This window comes from Giraffa tippelskirchi, chromosome 13 (genome assembly GCF_054371585.1).
Source record: "Giraffa tippelskirchi isolate mGirTip1 chromosome 13, T2T-mGirTip1v1.2.pri, whole genome shotgun sequence".
In the NCBI taxonomy this organism is placed as follows: Eukaryota; Metazoa; Chordata; class Mammalia; order Artiodactyla; family Giraffidae; genus Giraffa; species Giraffa tippelskirchi.
In genome coordinates this window covers 75585862-75605717 of record NC_137287.1, presented here as the reverse complement: position 1 = coordinate 75605717, position 19856 = coordinate 75585862, and the positions used below count along the sequence as shown (strand labels likewise).

Sequence of the window (19856 nt, the reverse complement as noted above, 5' to 3'; positions counted from 1 at the left end):
ACCCTCAGGACTCCTCATCCTCCCGGCACGCCACTGTGGATCACCACCCAGGAAGCTCCATGGAGAATGTGTGTCCACGGTTTTTATTGGGGTTTCATCAAGAAGGTATTGTTGACTGAATGAGGGACCGCCTCCTGGAACTCCATCTCCAAGCCTCCTCCTCCTTTGTGGAGGTCCAGTTGATATCATGTAACTCAAAGCGCCAGCCATCTAATCACAAGATTAGTCTTTTTGGACAGATCAGCCCCCATACTGAGTGATTTTACTAGCATAAACCAAAGTACTGTCCCAGGAACCCACCATAAATATGAAAGATGCTCCTACCACTTCGGAAATTCCAAGGATTTAAAGGTTCCCTTCCCTGGGCGATCTGGGTTCGATCTCTGGGTTCGGAAGATCCCCTGGAGAAGGGGAAGGCTACCCACTCCAGTATTCTGAGCTAGAGAATTCCATGGACTGTATTGTCCATGGGGTCTCAAAGAGTCAGACACAATGGAGTGACTTTCACTTTTCCCTGGTGGCTCAGACAGTAAAGACTCTCTTGACTGCAATGCAGGAGACCTGGGTTCGATCCCTGAGTTGGGAAGACCCCTTGGAGAAGGAAAATGGCAACCCATTCCAGTATTCTTGCCTGGAAAATCCCATGGACAGAGGAACCTGGCGGGCTACAGTCCATGGGGTCGCAAAAGAGTCAGACACAGCTGAGAGACTAACACTTTCTAGAAAACATGGACAAAGATTAGTAAAATCCTTTATTACTCAACCATTTCTAAGAAAAATTTATCTTAAAAGAAACCCAACATGTGAAGTAAATCCAAGGGGAACTGCTCTGAGGGTCACAGAACCTTGCCCCATTAAATCCCCAAACCATTTGACACCCAAGAAGACTGAGTGAGTCATCCCAAATAAGATCCTCCAGTCTAAGATTTATAGTCTGCAGATTCAGCATCCATAGGTCAAAACTGTCAGGAAAAAAAAAAAAATTCCAAACGGTTCCAAAGAGCAAAACTTGAATGTGCTGTGCATGGGTGACTATTTACATAGTACTTACACTGTATTTACAACTACTGACATAATATTTACATTTTACTAGGTATTACAAATAATCTAGAGATGATTTAAAGCAGTGGTCCCCAACCTCTTTGGCACCAGGGACCAATTTCATGGAAGGCAGGGGTGGGGTGGGGGTGGTTTTGGGGTGATTTAAGCACAATACATTTATTGTGAACTTTATTTCCATTATTAATACATCAGCTCCACGTCAGATTATCAGGCATTAGATCCCAGAGGCTGAGGACCCCTGACTGAAAGTATATGGGGGTATTCATCTCCTTTGGGATGAACTCAGAGAGAGAGGTGCTTCTTCTTGACTCTCTTGAATACCTCGAATCTGAATTTTCCTTCCAGAACCCCTGAGGGGCTTTGGTCATGTGTGGTTCAATAAGACTGATTGAATTGGTCTCTCAAAATAACTAGAAAAGGAGGAAACATTGACAGGAAAAGGAAAGATCTCATGTTTCCATGTCCAATGTGCCAGGGAAGTAGCAAAGCCCTCCAATGCTTTATTTTTATATACATATTTTTTTAAATGTGTTCTTTTAAGATTGAAGGTTTCTTTTTGTAACCAGATACATCAAGCACAAGTAACTTCCAAAAAATATGCTACTTTTCAGAAATAACTGCCTAAACTTCATGATAAAAATATTTCACTTTTATTGTAGTTTCTCTATGTTTAATTATTAGTTAGTAATACACTGTTTATATCAACTACTTGTATTTTTCTTCTGTGATGTACATATTCATGGCCTTTGCCCATCTCTCTTTTTGTATGTCTACATAAGTGTCTTAGGGCTTCCCTTGTAGCTCAGCTGGTAAAATATCTGCCAGCAATGCAGGAGACCAGGTTCGATTTCAGGTCACAAACATCTCCTGGAGAAGGAAATGACAACCCACTCCAGTATTCTTGCTGGAGAATCCCATGGATAGAGGAGCCTGCAGGCCACAGTCCAAAGGGTCGCAAGAGTTGGGCACGACTTAGTGACTAAACGTAAGTATCTTATTAATTTGTAAGTGTTCAGTATTTGTAAAGAATATTTTTAAAAATTTTCTATGGTAAAAACATCTTTTCCAACCTGTAAAAAAAAAAGTCTATGGGAGGATGTGCATACGTTATATGAACACATGATGTCATTTTATGAGGGACTTTGAACATCTGCAGTTCTGTGTCCATGGGAGTCCTGCAGATATTGAGGGATGACCGTACTTCATCTTAGAAAAGGAAAGCAGGCTATCACTCTGATCTGGTAGTGCACTTAAATAATTAATTCATCATTCTCACTGACTGGTAGCCAAGCAGATTTTGTAAAAGCTTAGTGCATTTTTTAAAAGAATACACCTAAATCTTGAAACCTATCAGTTTATTTATATAATAATACAATATGCTCTGTAATAGCCTATATGAGAAGAGAATCTAAAAATAAAAGAGTATATATATATATATATATATGTATATGCACAACTGATTCACTTTGCTATACAGAAACACAACACTGTAAATCAACTATACTCCAATAAAAATTTTTAAAAAACAGCAAAAAATATATAATAGTTAAGCTTACTAAAACCTAACTTACTAAAAAGTAAATAGTTAACTAGAAATGACAAGCTTATGTCTGATCAAACACAAATTGTCTATTATCATAACTAAGGATGATCTGAATTAGGCATACCCAGGGGTGTCTGGTATAGTCATTAGCAGATATTATGCTGAACATTTTCCTATGCATAAATAGGATCAGGATCTAACTCAATATTAATAATAGAGAGATCAGAGATGCCACTCATCTCAGAACACTAAAACTGTTCACGTTATTTACTGATGCTGCCTCAAGATCAAGAGCAATAGCTCAGTTCTTCTAGGCTGTAAAACAATAAACATTTTTTAAATCAGAAAAATATAAACTATCGCTAGCAGTTCAACATGGATTTGTAAACAGCGACGTCAAAACTCTTCATTTTCTAAGACAAAAAACAGGGTTCAGGGGAAAGGGAAAAGTGACAAGCAAATGTAAGACTTGCTTCCAAAGAATTCAAAGCTTCATAATGAACTCCTTTTATCCTCAGATTATCCTTACCATTATACTCAAAAACAAGAGACTGAGAAATTTGCCCAGCAGTACCCAGAAAAATCACACACTGAGTCTCATCTGAATTTCAGTCGTCTTCTCAATGGATTGAAGAACTTTTTTCTGATAAGCAGCTACTTCTGATTTTCTCAAGATTTATGACTGTCAGAGATTTGGGGAGGTTCTGCCAGGATGAGTGCGTACCATGTTCAGGCTACAGGAAAAAGACTCATTCAATCAGTCCGGAGATGTAAGAGTTCATCATATCAGCCCAGGGAAAACAAAAGTCCTAAAGAAATCACACTCTTTTGGGGATTATCAGACTCAGTTTTCTAGAAATGTTTCACCTAACATTCCTGTCCATCCTGAGCACTGGAAATCCTATTGGCAGAGCAATCTGAAGCTCTTCTAACCAGACCAGATGGGGAAGCAGGTGTCAAAGGAAAGCATGAAAGTGTCTCAGAAAAGAGCCCACGATAGAAATGAAAACCTAGATGCATCAGAAAGAATAACCTACAGGAGAAGTAAAAGAGGAACAGAAGAAACATTGAGTAGAAAATCTCTTAACCCAGTGGACAGCAGACCCTTAACAGATCTGTATCCTGGATTTTCACATCTTCCTCCCTGGTATGTTTTACAATAACTGAGTCCACCTCTTAGAATCTGAGTGTGTGCACGCTAAGTCACTTCAGTCCTGTCCAACTCTTTGCGACCTTACGGACTGTAGCCCACCAGGCTCATCTGTTCATGGGATTCTCCAGGCAAGAATACTGGAGTGGGCTGCCATCCCTAGAAGGCTCCAGGGGATCTTCCCAACCTATGGATAGTACCTGCGTCTCTTCTGTCTCCTGCATTGGCAGGTGGGTTCTTTACAACTAGCGCCACCTGGAAAGCCCTACAGAGGGTGCTTATATTCCGCTAACAATTACCAATTATTTAGTATGAGTAAAGACTGAGTTAGACGACTTGCACTTGAATTCTGGTTCAGCCATTTACTAGCCCAGGGATCTTTATAAAGTTAATTAAATTTGAAAGACAGAAGCTGAGTAGCCTCCTCCAAATTGTTGTCTAACCTGATTATAAGAGGATCTGAAATGTATCCCTTGCACCGATACTGGGGTGAGTGCTTTACGTGCATCATCTCCTCAAAAGAGCCTTTAATGGGACTAATGAAAAGAAAAGTACGTCAAGTCAGAGAATCCACAAATGAAAAAGCCATGGTGTAAAACCAACCAGGAAATATACCCTGAGGAGAAATGTAGAGGCTGAAGAGATTAGGGTTAGGTCATATATGCTATGCCGAAAAGTGCAAATTCCTGTGGAAAGCTGTAGATTCATTCAACTATTTTAATCAGAAGAGCGATAAGATCACATTTACATTTTAGAAATATCACTGTCACCTGGAAAATAACTGCGGATGGACTGGAAGCAGGGATAAGAGAGCTGCTGGGCCACTCATCAGAGAGCAAGCTAAACTTGCCTGGGTGGCGGCAATGAGGAAAAAAAGGATGGGAGACGTGAACGGAGGGACTGATGAATAAACTTAAGAGCTGTTAGAAGCACACAGACTACAGCAGCACTGGAATCCTTGAGGGCAAGTTTAGGGTAGCCAGCTCACAGCAGACAGTATGCATTCCCTGTGAGAATCTAGAAAATGACAATTACAGAATTTAAGAATGACGCCCAGGTTCTTGACATATGTGACTACGTAAACTGAAGCACCAGTCATCAGAATAGAGGAAAAGCATACTCAAGAAGAAAAGTTTGAATGTAATTCTGAACATGCTGAATTTGAATATTCAACTCCAGTAAAGAGAATGTTGTGTTTTTTTTAACTATTCCTCATAGCAATTCCATGAGGCAGTACTTTTACCTCTACCCACCCAAGTGGGAGCTAAACTCAGAGGGTTTCTACACTTGCCCATGTCCACATTCTGCCCACTTACTAAGAGCCGATGCTGCACCTGCAGTTTAAACCCAAAGCCCAAGCAAGGTCTTTCCCTCACACTAAACTGCAGGAAACTGTGATACTGACATTGATGAAAATTAAACTCATTGTGGTTTGATACTGACTGGGCTAACCAAACAGACTTTAAAACATGTCCAAGATTGTAGGGTATGAACTGGACCAAAGCAGTGTGACTGCAAACGCAGTATTATAAAAACTAAGACATGATGATTCAGCAGAAGCAGGGTAATGAAGCAGGGTAATGATTTCAAAGATGTCTCTTGGGTTTCAAACCAAGATAACTAGAATATGATAAAATAAACTACAGAATTAAGAAAGAACCCATCTGGAAAGATAAGCTCAGTTTTCTGACATTGATTTTTTTAGGTGGTAACAGAACACCAAATAGATAGGCAAGGCCAGAGAGGGAGCAAAATATCAACAACTCATTATTTAATAAATACATATTGAGTGCTTCCTATGTACCAGGCATTGGCCCTAAGGTACTAGGAACAGAACTGAAAATTTCTCATCCTCCAGGAGTTTATATTCTACACAGGAGACAATCAATCAATTAATCAATCAATGGGAGGTAGCTGAGTACAATGAAGAAGCAAAATGGAACAAGGACACAGGATGAAGATGGATATTTTTTACAGAAAGAAATTAGGGGAAGCCTCTCTTAGAAACTTACCTGAACAGTCTAAAACAACTGATGAATATCAAATCTTCAAATACTTGGGGGAAGAATGTCCTAGACAAAGAAAACAGCACAACGCAGATACCGCAGCAGGAATGAGCTTGGTGTACTAAGAACCAAGAAGCTTAGAATGAAAGTGACTGGAGATCATAATATCAGAACACAGAAGGACCAGACTGTGAGCCACACTAGGAACTTGCATTTCCCAATAAGTGGCATGGGAAGGTTCTGGAAGATTCTGAGCAGATAAATGACAGTATCTCAGATTTTTAAAAGAACATGGATCTTTGTAAATGAAAACTGATTATAAAGGGCAAGAACGGAAGCAAAGAAGCCGATAGCTCCTGCCACAGTCTATCAAAGAGAGAAGGATGACTGGAGTAAGATAACAGTGATGAGCGAAGGAGAAGTGATGAGATTCTAGATATATTTTTAAAGGAGAGCCAGAAGAACTGGCTTAGAGTATAGATGTGGAGGGTGAAGGAAGAGGAGAATCAATGATGACTCCTAGACATTAAAGATGAGTGACAGTAAATATCAGCAATGCCATCTATCGAAATAGGCAAGGATGAAGGCCTGAGCAGGTTTGGGAAAGAAACCAAAAACTGTTATTATCTCTATTTCCCATACTAACAATAAGGAAACCAAGGCACAGTATATTTAAGCAACTAAGCAAAGTTACATGGCTGGTCAGCAGCTAACCTGGGAATTGAGTTTAGACAGTGCAGCTTCAGAGTCTGAATTCTTAACACTAAGATAAATCACCTCATAAGACTCCAAAGGGAAAAAAAAATATCAAAAAATAAGTTCTAGGACTGAACATTTGGAAGTCACAAAAAAAAAAAAAACCAGAGAGAGAAGCCAAAAAGACTTAAAAAGAGCTAAGCAGAAAGTTAGAAAAACTTTGGTGTCCTAGAAACCAAGAGAATAAAGTACATCAAAAACAGGAATGCTAAGAGATCAACAAAGAAATGGACTAGGAACTGACCAAAGGATTTGGCAAAATGGGATCCACCAGGGACTTTGAAATAAAAGCTTGATGGAATGAGTTATCTTTATAATTCAAGAGTTCAACTGAGCAAGAAATAAAACATCTGAAATGAGATTCATGTGTTCAATAAATGTTTACTGAATGTTTATTAGTGCCAGATAGTGGTCTACATGTTGGGGATACAGTGGTGAACAAACGAAACAAAAAGCTCTGTCCTCAGGGAGCATATGTTCTAATAACATATTAAGGCGTTTCTTCAAAGGAAAAGTTATCTTCAGTATTTTACTTCTTTATGTAAAATGTTACCTGGTATAAATCAGTAAATTTCTGATTTATGGTTTCAGTTTACCAGTTTATTGATGAGTAAAGCTAATGGCAATTAATTTTGAAGTGGTAAAAATATATGCTAATATTAAGTGATAAATATATCAAGTGAGTTAGAGTTTGTCACTGCCATGCTCACTGATGGATAAAATGAGAAGAAATAGTTAAATGTATTATACATACTATATTCTGTATGCTATCCTAGTAAAAAAATTTTAAATGGGAGTCTACTGGACTCTGTCCAAGGATGATTTACTGGGAGTCTTTGGCAAGTCTTCCTAGATAACCTTTCATGATATTTTGATACATGGATCATGGGGAAAGAATTGATCCGAACACTAAAACCTAGCTTTTAAAAGGTAAAATTTTCTGGGACTTCCTTGGTGGTCCAGTGGTTAGGATTCTGCTTCCACTGCCAAAGGCACAGGTTTGACAGGGAACTAAGACTCTGCCAGTCGCCAGCCAGAGCAGCCAAAAACAAACAAACAAGCAAGCAAAAAAGTAAGCTTTTCTGGAGCAAAACAATGTTCCTATACTCAAGAAGCTTACCCTAGCAGGTTCAACTGATACATTCTCAATTCAACAAACTTTTGTTAAGCATCTCCTCTGTAGCAACAAGTAAGAGTTAAGGAGCATAACGCAAGATATGACTACCTTTAATATGAAATAATTTAGTAAAGACAAAAAGTATTGCAGGAGGTCTGAAAAGGGTGACGACAGTGGGATAGAACAATGTTTCTCAACTGGAAACTATTTTGTGCCCTCAGGGGACATTTAGCTGTGTCTGGAGATGTTTTAAATCATAGCTGTGGGTTGGGTGGGGAGAGGTGCCACTGGCATCAAGCTGGGAGAGGTCAGGGACGCTACTAAACACCCTACATTGCAGAGGACAGATACCCACGACAGAGACATTTACCTGGTCCAAACCGTTCGTAGTGTCACCTATGGAAACCCCAGGTTAGAGTAATCAGGATATGATGCAGGTATGAGCTGGATGCTGAGTTGGCCTTTAATCATGAGGACGTGCAGAAAGGTAGAAGAAACAATACAAGCAAAAATGTAAAAGCAAGAAGGAGCCTGTGTCTGAATTGGGTGGTGCAGGTACTGGGAAAGGGTTTGACATTAGGAATCCAATGGAAATGCGGGTTCAAAGGGCAATGGGATATAAAGATGATTGGGTAGGTGGAAGCTCGGTTACATACAACCATGAAAACTAGATCAAGGTGCTGGAATCAGAAGGAGCAGGTATTAAGAAACTGCTTTATTTTAACCATTTGCCCTGGAAATTAATGTAGTAAGTTATAAAACTGCTTGAGAGCAGCGACCACATCTCTTATTCATCACTATCTCTTATGTCACTGAGCAGTGTCCTATAAACAGTGTGTGCTAAGTACTTATTAAGTCAAATGTTACTTTCCAATTACTCATTTATTAAATACTCCTAGTGACCTCTAAAGCTACATCCACTGCTAAGATGCAGGATATTCATTTAAAATGTCCAAAAAAAGTCCAAACTTTTTTGGAGCCCAAAAAAGTTATCTTTGAGTTGATGCCTACTATCTAAAGGCACTGCAGGAAATCCTCTATACATGCTATCTCATTGAACCACAAACAGGATATGTTTTCCCTCTCTTTAAAGATGAGGACACTAGGACTCAAAGAACTTAAGCAACCTGCCCATGATTTCCCTCTGAGCTAGGAAGTGGCAGGGACAGGACTGAACCCTTTTCTAATCTTAACCCAAACCCTCAAGCTTCAGTGGCAGGCTGTAAGTTGGGAATTAAAAAGCATATTCAAACCTTTCATAATTAAACTATACAAATACAGAAAAAGCAATTTCATAAGGTTGTCCTTATTCTACTCGACTATAGCAATTAGACATGGTGTTTAACTTCTTTTCATTTCACATCTGTGCATCAAGGTAGTTACTAAGTATATTCAAATCACCCCAAAATTCTCTCAGGGAAAACTCAAGCTCCTGTCATTATTACCCTCAGACCAGGAAAACACACACACACACACACACAGCTAACCTGTTGAATTGGTATGATCAGCACTTAAAACCTGTGATTCACGAAACAAACAAACAAAAACAGTATTTCAAATTCAGAACAAATTAGCATTTTCAGATCCCAGGTCCTCTTCTACACCTAAAGTACTGAAACCTACCCCAGGAAGGCAGCCCAGCGACTCAGGTCCTGAAGCATGTTTATACCGTTGTCAAGTATTCCATCTTCATCTCTCTCCCAGTATCTTTAAGAGTCTACCCCTAACCAAAGCTCTCTCCTCCGTTTCCCTGGTACAATTATAAAACAGATTTTAAAGTTCTCTAAGGAAGCTAACCTAAACACATTATCCCAGTTCCCAACGTTTGACATGTGCCCGGGAAACACTTCATCACACAGCTTATCATCCTACGCCAGCTGGGACTCCCTAGCTCTCGATTCTGTCCTCCCAGGAGCAATGTCCCAGCACCAGATGCCACACCAGCTGTTTCTCCGCGGCCTTCGACACCCACCTTTCCAGCAGTTCTTTCGGAACCCACAGCCCCAGCTCCAGGCCTATTTCCCAGGCTCTCTCAGTCCCCCCCCCCTTTTTTTTTTCAAGAAGATGCGACAAGCCCCCAGCCTCCTCCAAACCCTTACAGAAAGAGCCTCAGGAAAGAGGCAAGACTCCGCCCGGCCCGGGGTTCCAGACCGTCCGCCGGGACAGGGCCGAGCGGGCTCCCGGTCCGCCGGGGGGTGGACAGGGGGCGGCAGAAGCACCTACCGACATCCTGATCGAAGGGATTGGTGGCAAACAGAGGCATCTCCACTGCGTGCAGAGGTGTCCGCAGGGACTCCCCTTCGACACCACGGGAGTCAGGGTGCGACCTAGGAAGGAAGTCTCCTCGGGCAAAAATAGCGGCCGAGACGGACTCTCAGCAGCCCGCGACAACCCCAGCTCTCCCAGACCCCCAGCAACCGCGGCAGCGGCGGCGGCGGCGGCAAGAGCGGAGGAGACGCGAGGGCCCCCGGCGCGGAGCCTGTCGGGAATCTGGGTGCCCTGGGCGTCGCCTGTCCAGAACCTGCCCCGAACTTGCCCCGCAGAAACCGGCCCAACCCCAGAGTCCCCTCCGCCAGGACCCCTTTTGACTAGCCCCACGGGACAGTGGCAAGGATGCCTGCCTTTCCTGACTTGGCCTTGGTCCGGAGCCTCCGGGGACGGGGTCCTCCAGGCGCGCCGAAGACGACTAATGAGCCCAAGCGTGAATCAGGCTCAGCAGAAAGAAAAGGGGTCGCGTCTGGGTAGAGAGAAACCCTCAGTTCCCCCGTGCTCCGATGGTGGTAACAAGTTTGTGGTCCCTAGGGCGGAGGATGGAAATTCCTTTCCTCATCTAAGTAAAAGGGGTTATGAGTTCAGGTCGCTGCCCGTGGTGACAGTAAGCTTGCTCTGGTAAAGTCATGTGAGCGGGCGGCTTGGCCCGAATCCCGAAGAGGGGAGTGTCAGGCGCGCGGCTCCTCGCAGAGGCTGGGGCGGCGCTGGCACCTTCCAGCGAGTCCCCGAAGGCCTCCCTGGAAGCTCTGTTGAAAGCACTTCTAGCTGGGCGTTGGCAGCTACTAGCTGTGTGATCCGCGGGCTGTTAACAGTGATTGGCAGTTGACCAAAAAGGTGTGCGATATACACCCTCCCCTCCCCACCCCCCCAAAAAAGCTGAAAAATGGATCTAAAGCTTGATCAGTGATTAGTAATAACTTAAACTACTTAGTAACTTTATTTATAAGTTTATTTAACAACAATAACAAAAACTGTTCTCTGTATCCTGTAGAAATTCTAAGGAGCATCCTCTAGAGATTTGTGCATCCCACTTGAAACGAACTTGGAGCATCTTGCATGTAAATTGAAATTATGTAAATTTACCAAAATTTACCGTAACTGCTGACTGCAGCATGTAAACGTTTAGATCGTGTCAACAAGATTAGTATTGTGATAGACGAAGAGTGCTTAGAAAAAATCCATTATGAGGTCCCGTTTTTACAAGTGAGAAATGCAGATCAAAGAAGCGTTTAGATACGTTTTTGTCAAACAAAGATGAAAAAGAACCAGGGATGTGGGCAATCGTACACTCACATTGTTAAATGAAATTATTAGTCTCCCAGTAGAAATATTTGAAAGTGTGTAACACAAGGTTTTAAAATGTGAATACCTCTGAACCCAACAACTTTTTGAAATTTATCCTAAAGACATTCTTTAACAACATTAACAAAGATATTCATGGCAACATTGCTTATAATATCAAAGCACTGTTAACCAGAAAAATGTAGGACATTAGGGATTAGACGCATAACTTCCTTCTCGGTGCCTCAGTTTTCTCATCTATATGAAACAAGAGTGATAATCGGGTTGTAAGGATCAAATGGATTCCTACAAAGGAAGCCCTTGGATACCCAGCATATAGTAAGCACTAAATAAGTGTAAGCAATCATTTTAATTCGTATTGGTCATAGTACACACAGTCTAAAAATTCTCCAGCTATTAAAAGTATTAATACAGATCTGTGTTTATATAGAATGACATCTAGGTATATTTGTTTTTAAAAACTGCTTACAAAACCATATAGGATTATGCAGTACCCCAAATTTTTAGTCTGAAAAGGACATAGATGAGAATAATTTGATTATCTCTGAATTGTAAGATTTGTGATGATATTTTGTTCTTAGGCAGTTTGTATTTTACTAATATTTTAATGCTATGTTACAAATATATGAGCCTATGTTTTTTTGAAAAGCAGAAAAATAGTTAACACGACAGTGTAAAAAATGTGGTATGTTAGTCCCACCGCTTCTCTACACTTTAAGGAGCCAATACCAAGGCTTGCTTGTGTTTCCTTATGACAAGTATAAAATTCTTCCAAAACATCACTGTTAATCAGTGAAGTGGAAAATTCTCTCTGAAAAACCAGTTTTTGATTACTGGGCTGACAGGATCAGGTGACAACTTGTCTACCTCAGGTTCCCAAACATTAGTGTCTGGGACACATTAATCATAATCACCCTGTATCAGAGCCAGATATTTATGAAGAAGCATTTAGATGTGCTTTGTGCATCACTAAAGAACTCTGTTGCCAGCAGTAAGCTAGTGAGCAAATTGTTCAAGCCTTGCTCATCAGTATATGCGCTCTAGGAATACTAAAGTAAAATAACACACCTAGTAATCTTCATAGATTATCTGTGTATTCTGACCTGTAAGAATGATGTTAGCCATGTGGGGACTTTATGATTAATAGGCTATGAAAGCATTTTTAATATTATTTAACATAAAACCAAATTAAAAAAGTGAAAGTGGTTTGTATTTTGAAGTTGCCTTTCCATGATTATCCCTTAAAACATTGAAACTACATGAGTTTCACTTTTAGTTTTACTATAGTTTTTAAAACATTGTAGTGACACATTCAGGGGCTTCCCCAGTGGCTCAGCGGTAAAGAATCCACCTCCAATGCAGTAGACACAGGAGATGGAGGTTTGATCCCTGGGTCAGGAAGATACCCTGGATAACTCCAGTATTCTTGCCTGGAAAATCCCATGGACAGAGGAGGTTGGTGGGCTACAGTCCATGGGGTTGCAAAGAGTCAGACAGGACTGGGCACCAGACAAAAAGAAACATTCAAGTGTTTCTGTAATACGTGTTTACTAGATTCTGAGGTTAATTTTGATATATTATTCCCTTTTTCTTTTTTGGTTTGATTTTGAAAATTCTAATACATTAAAAAAAAAAAAAAAGAAGAAGAAGATACCTCCACGCAAATAGAGTTACTCCAGGAAAAATCTGTAATTTTAAGGTTTCAGTCAGTTCAGTTCAGTCGCTCAGTCAAGTCTGACTCTTTGCGACCCCATGAACTTCAGCATGCCAGGCCTCCCTGTCCATCACCAACTCCCGGAGTCCACCCAAACCCATGTCCATTGAGTCGGTGATGCCATCCAACCATCTCATCCTCTGTCATCCCCTTCTTCTGCCCTCAATCTTTCCCAGCATCATGGTCTTTTCCAATGAGTCAGCTCTTCACATGAGGTGGCCAAAGTATTGGAGTTTCAACTTCAACATCTGTCCTTCCAATGAACACCCAGGACTGATCTCCTTTAGGATGGACTGGTTGGATCTCCTTGCAGTCCAAGGGACTCTCAAGAGTCTTCTTCAACACCACAGTTCAAAAGCATCAATTCTTCTGCACTCAGCTTTCTTTATAGTCCAACTCTCACATCCGTACATGACCACTGGAAAAACCATAGCCTTGACTAGACGGACCTTTGTTGACAAAGTAATGTCTCTGCTTTTTAATATGCTGTCTAGGTTGGTCATAACTTTCCTTCCAAGGAGTAAGCCAAGGTTTAAGAAAAGAAATATCCCAGGAACCTTACTAACACTATAGTTCACACTCCCATCATCTTTTAGATGAATTATTACATTTATCTCCTGCTATGTTTTTCTCCTTTCCTACTGCTGTGGAGTGAATCATGTCCCCACAAAACTCATATGTTGAAGTCCTAACTACCAATGTGATAACATTTAGAGACCGAGCCTTAATTGCTGCTGCTGCTGCTAAGTCACTTCAGTCGTGTCGGACTCTGTGCGACCCCATAGATGGCAGCCCACCAGGCTCCTCTGTCCACAGGATTCTCTAGGCAAGAATACTGGAGTGTGTTGCCATTTCCTTCTCTGGGTAGATAATTAGGTAATTACATTTATATGAGGACACGAAGGTGGGGCCCTCTTGGTCAGATTAGTGCCATTATAAGAACAGACACCAGAGAGCTTACTCTCTCTCCTCTGCCATGTGAGGACGCAGTGAGAAGGCAGCTGTGTCTGCAAGCCAGAAAGAGAGTGCTCCCCAGAACCTGATTACACTTTTACCCTGATCTCAGATTTCCAGTCTCCAGAACTGTTTTAAAAAATCTCTTGTTTAAGCCCCTAGCCTAAGATATTTTCTTATAACAGCTGAGTAAATACACCTACGTTTCTCCATACCCCTGCTGGAATGATTTTTCTAAAACAAATATCTGATTATGTTAGTCCTTTAAAGTTATCCCATGGTTCTTCAGTCAGTCATTTAATAAATATTTATTAACTCCATGTGTGTACCAAGTACCATACTAGATTCTGGAAACACAGAGATTAAAGCTCTTTTATAGAGTATAGCTGATGGGGAATGCAGTCACTAAATAAGTAATTAAGTCCTAATTCCTTAGTATTACATCCTTATAGAACTGTCCCCTGAAAATCTCATTTTTTTAAACTAGTTTCTCAGACCCTCTGTTTTAGTCTTTCAGATTCCTCCATACTTTCCATGTATTCAAACAAGCAATTCTTTCTTCTTTCCTGCTCTGATTCTATACCTTCTCTAAATCTCCACTCAAATTCCAATTCTGAACTGTAATAGGCACATAATAAGTATTTGTTAGTTGATTATTGACCATTTCTATCATAGCACTTAATGGTATTATATTAAGTATCTTTTACTACATAAAAATCACCCCAAAGTTTCTGACCTAGGACAATAATAATCATTTCTTTTGCTTGCGTATCAAAAACTTGGACAGAACTCTGTGGGCATAGCTTGCCTGTCTTCCATACAAGGTCAGTAAGAGGGGCTCAAGGCTGGGATCATTCACTGGGACTACAGTCTTTTGAAAGCTTGCACACTTACATGACTGGTGGTTGATGCTGGCAATTGGCTGGGTCACTGGGGCTGTTGGCCCGAACACCTGCAGGGGACCTCCTGTGTGTCAGCACATTGAACTGAGCATTGAAAGAGGCAGGAAAAGGAAACTCCCAGTTTCTCAAGACCTGAACTAGAAAGGGGCATAGCAGTGCTTCTGTCATATTCCACTGGACAAGCAATTGCAGCATCTACACTCAAGGGGAAAGGAAATAAAACCCACCCCTCCATGGAAAGAGTATTAAAGAATTTGGGGGCCATATTTGAAAGCTGCCACACTATTCTAACTTTTTACTTGTTTCCATAGCATTGGCCTGTGACTCTCTTATCTCTGGGTTCCCAGGCTTTCAACAATAAGTGTTCCATAAACATTTGTTAAATGTAGTAATTAAAATATGTCATGATTAAATTGGCACACTGCCATTAGCAGCCATGAGGGAGTAACAGGCTCTGTCCTTACCTTTTCACCGTAACCAAGTAAAACACTGGACAAAATACATGAAACAACTGATTGCAGACCTGAAACAGCAGTCTGTGATCCCAAGGAGAAAAAAAACAAGCACTGAGCCTTATGATTGCCACAGCCTTCTGTCTAGAGTCAGTTTCTGATTATGCCCAGGGAGGGAAAACCGCAAAATTACCAAATGGCATAATGAACGACATTTTACAAAGATAAAGGCATAAATTCACTAGAAGACATAGTAATATCAAATGTGTTTAACCTAAGGACTGAACTGGAAAAAGAGGAAGCAAGATTTACAGAACTGACAGAAGAAATAGATACATCCAGAGTTTTGTTATCTATTTTAAAATACTCCTCTCCAGGTAAAGATAGAACAAATAGAAAATTAGTAATTACATAGAAGACAACTCTCTCAACCAACTCGACCAAATTGACATTTGTGGTGGCCCCACCCAAACACTGCAAGACAAACATTCTTGTCAAGTAGACAAGAACAGTAACAAAGACGGACAATATACTGGCTTTATGATGACTCAAAACAATTTAAAGGATGAAATTAAGTTGATTGTTTTCTTAACTAAAACAATTAACTTAGAAAGGTAACAGAAAGCTATCTGAAAATTTTCAATTTATGTAAAGATTAAACAATACAGTTCTAAACAATCTGAGTCAAAGGAAAATCAGACTATTTTGAACTAAATGAAAGTGAAAACAACCAATCAGCATTTGTGAGATGCAATTAAAGTGATGCTGGTAGGAAATACTTTAAGCATTAGATATTAGAAAAGAAACTCTAACATCAATGAGCTAAGCTCCTACATTAAGAAGATAGGAAAAGAATTCAAGTAGAAAAGGGAAATAATAAAGATAAAACCAGAAATCAATAAAACACAAAATTCAACCTTCTTAAAAATCAAAATTGATAGCGCTCTACCTAGATCAAAAGATTAATAAGAGGAAACAAATTACCAGTATCAAGAATTAAAGAAGCAGCATGACTATAGATCCTGTAATGAAAACATTACACAAATTAAGTAATATTAAACCAAATATTCATAAAGGAATATTCTTTTAAAAATCTTTAGGCTGATAAATTTGATAACACCAGTTCAGGTCAGTCACTCAGTCATGTCCGACTCTTTGCGACCCCATGGACTGCAACATGCCAGGCCTCCCTGTCCATCACCAACTCCCGGAGTTTACCCAAACTCATGTCCATTGAGGCAGTGATGCCATCCAACCATCTCATCCTCTGTCATCCCCTTCTCCTGCCTTCAATCTTTCCCAGCATCAGGGTCTTTTCCAATGAGTCAGTTCTTTGAATCAGATGGCCAAAGGATTGGAGTTTCAGCTTCAGCATCAGTCCTTCCAAAGAATATTCAGGACTGATTTCCTTTAGGATGGACTGGTTGGATCTCCTTGCAGTCCAAGGGTCTCTCAAGAGTCTTCTCCAACACCACAGTTCAAAACCATCAAGTCTTCGGCTCTCAGCTTTCTTTATAGTCCAACTCTCACATCCATACGTGACTACTGGAAAAACCATAGCCTTGACCAGATGGACCTTTGTTGGCAAAGTAATGTCTCTGCTTTTTATTTTTTATTTTTTTTTTCAAAAAATATGGAACGCTTCATGAATTTGCATGTCATCCTTGCGCAGGGGCTATGCTAATCTTCTCTGTATCGTTCCAATTTTAGTATATGTGCTGCCGAAGCGAGCACTGTTTCTGCTTTTTAATATGCTGTCTAAGGTTGGTCATAACTTGTCTTCCAAGGAGTAAGCATCACACACATTGATATATATATATTTATATATATTATATTAAATATATTTACATTATATATTTATACTATACATACTATTTATATTACATATATATGTATATATATATCAAAGTGTGTGCTTAGTCACTCAATCATGTCCAACTCTTTGCGACCCCATGGACTGTAGTCCGCTCAGCTCCTCTGTCCATGGGGATTCTCCAGGCAAGAATACTGGAGTGGGTTGCCATACCCTTCTCCAGGTGATCTTCCCAACCCAGGGATCAAACCCAAGTCTTCTACATTGCAGGTGGATTTTTTTTACCTTCTGAGCCACCAGAGAAGCCCATATATAATCAGTACCAGAAATTAAATTCTTAATTACACTCTGCAAAAATCTCTAGGCCCATGAGTTCAATTGTTAATTCTATCAAACTTCTAAGGAAGAAATAATATGAAACATTTACAAAATCTTTTAGAAAATACACCAGATGAGAACAATTTCCTAATTATTGTATGAGACCAAAATCATCCTGACACCAAAATCAGATGTTATAATTATCAAAATTATTATAAAAATATGATATTTTAAAATATAAAATTATATTAAATAATACCTTTATTAATAGAAATATAACAATCCTTTTAAAAAAGAAATTTATAGGAATATGAAGAGAATACATCATGACCAGGTAGTGTATCCCAGGACTATAAAATTACTTTAGTATTTGAAGATCAGTCAGCATAGTTCACCATACTAATAGTATGTAAGAGAAAAACCATATGAAAATTTCAATAGCCACAGAAAAATACTATTTGAAATAATTCAAAACCTTTGTGATAAAAACAACAAAGAATAGAAGAAACCTTTTTCAACCTGACAAAAGTTATCTCCAAAAAACTTAGACCTAACATCTTACTCAATGGTGAAAGAGAATGATTTTTCTATAGTAAGAAGCAACAGAAGAATGCCCATTTTTACGCTGCTATTTAATGACGATCTTAGTGCTAAAGTCAAGAAGAAAAAGGAATATACTTTTCAGACTTTGCCTTTAGCCAAGATGGAATAACAGAGACTGAATTTATCATTTTGCCTGATACAACTGAAAACTAGGCGAAATGATTATAGTTGGAAATTTCAACTCCCCATCTCAATAGTAGAAGACTTGAATACTGTCATCGAACTTGACTTAAATGAAAATGATACAACACTACATCTGATGAAAGCTGATTACATAGTCTTTTCAAGTGCATGACATACTTACCAAGATAGAGAAAATTCCAGGCCATAAAACAAATTTTAATAAATTTAAAAGGAGTCAAGTCATACAGAGTATGTTCAGTTTAGTTCAGTTCAGCTCAGTCGTGTCTGACTCTTTGCGACCCCATGGACTGCAACACAGCAGGCCTCCCTATGCATTGCCAACTCCCGGAGTCTACTCAAACTCATGTCCATTGAGTCGGTGATGCCATCCAACCATCTCATCCTCTATTGTCCCCTTCTCCTCCTGCCTTCAATCTTTCCCAGCATCAGGGTTTTTTTCAATGAGTCAATTCTTCACATCAGGTGGCCAAAGTATTGGAGTTTCAGCTTCAGCATCAGTCCTTCCAAAGAATATTCAGGGCTGATTTCCTTTAGGATGGACTGGTTGGATCTCCTTGCAGTCCAAGGGACTCTCAAGAGTCTTCTCCAACACCCCAGTTCAAAACCATCAATTCTTCAGCACTCAGCTTTCTTTATAGTTCAACTCTCCCATCCATTCATGACTACAGGAAAAACCATAGCCTTGACTAGTCGGACCTTTGTTGGCAAAGAGTGTGTTCTCTGAGAGCAAGTGAATTAAATTAAAAATAAATTACAGAAGGATATTTAAAAGTCCCCAAATATTTTGAAACTAAGTAACACTTCTAAATAACCCACTGGTTGCTGCTGCTGCTGCTGCTGCTAAGTCGCATCAGTCGTGTCCGACTCTGTGCAACCCCATAGACGGCAGCCCACCAGGCTCCTCCATCCCTGGGATTCTCCAGGCAAGAACACTGGAGTGGGTTGCCATTTCCTTCTCCATTGCATGAAAGTGAAGTCGCTCAGTCATGTCCGACTCTTAGCGACCCCATGGACTGCAGCCTACCAGGCTCCTCCGTCCATGGGATTTTCCAGGCAAGAGTAGTGGAGTGGGTCGCCAGTGCCTTCTGGGTCGCCAGTGCCTTCTCCGAACCCACTGGTTAGAGGAGAAATAAAAATGAAAAATAGGGAGTATTGAGAATGGGCTGATACTGAAATATAAAATAACACAACTTATGGGAAGCAATTATAGCAGTATTTAGAGGGATATTTATAATATCATATAGCATATATGGGCTTCCCTGGTAGCTCAGCTGGTAAGGAATCTACCTGCAATGCAGGATACCCTCGTTCGATTCCTGGGTTGGGAAGACCCCCTGGAAAAGGGATAGGCTACCCACTCCAGTCTTCCTGGGTTTCCCTGGTGACTCAAATGGTAAAGAATCCACCTGCAATGTGGGAGATCTGGGTTCAATCCCTGGGTTGGGAAGATCCCCTGGAGGAGGGCATGGCAACCCACTCCAGTATTCTTGCTTGGAGAATGCCCATGGACAGAAGGGCCTGGTAGGCTACAGTCCATGGGGTCGCAAAGAGTCAGACACAACTGAGTGACTAAGCACAGCACAGCATATAGCATATATACTGGAAAAAAGGAAAGTTCTCAAATCAATGATCTTGATTTCATTTCTAGAATCTAGAAAAAACTGCAAATGAAACCCAAAGAAAGCAGAAGGAAGGAAGTATTAAACATCAGAGAGGAAAGCAATGAAAAAGAAAACAAACAATAGTGGA

The 19856-nt window shown here is 40.3% G+C and overlaps 1 protein-coding gene and 1 non-coding gene across 15 annotated transcripts in view; both read right to left on the bottom strand.

Annotated features, from left to right (window-relative positions):
* STAM (signal transducing adaptor molecule) overlaps positions 1 to 10085 on the bottom strand; it is a 77460-nt gene extending 67375 nt beyond the window's left edge. For 13 of the 14 annotated variants that reach the window (XR_014072400.1, XR_014072402.1, XR_014072401.1 and 10 more), the window contains exon 1: positions 9858 to 10085. Coding sequence is in view for 6 of the 14 variants with exons in the window: in XM_081553775.1 (XP_081409901.1) it covers positions 9858 to 9897 (40 nt within the window). In the remaining 8 variants the exon portion in view is untranslated. Of the gene's footprint in view, positions 1 to 9257; positions 9385 to 9857 lie in introns of those variants that run through there. The other variant, XM_081553778.1, reaches the window with a different exon arrangement.
* Positions 10086 to 16856: 6771 nt separating this feature from the next.
* On the bottom strand, positions 16857 to 16963 carry LOC145533646 (U6 spliceosomal RNA). The gene has a single exon (XR_014074226.1). It is a non-coding gene; the product is annotated as a U6 spliceosomal RNA (small nuclear RNA).
* Positions 16964 to 19856: the final 2893 nt, after the last annotated feature.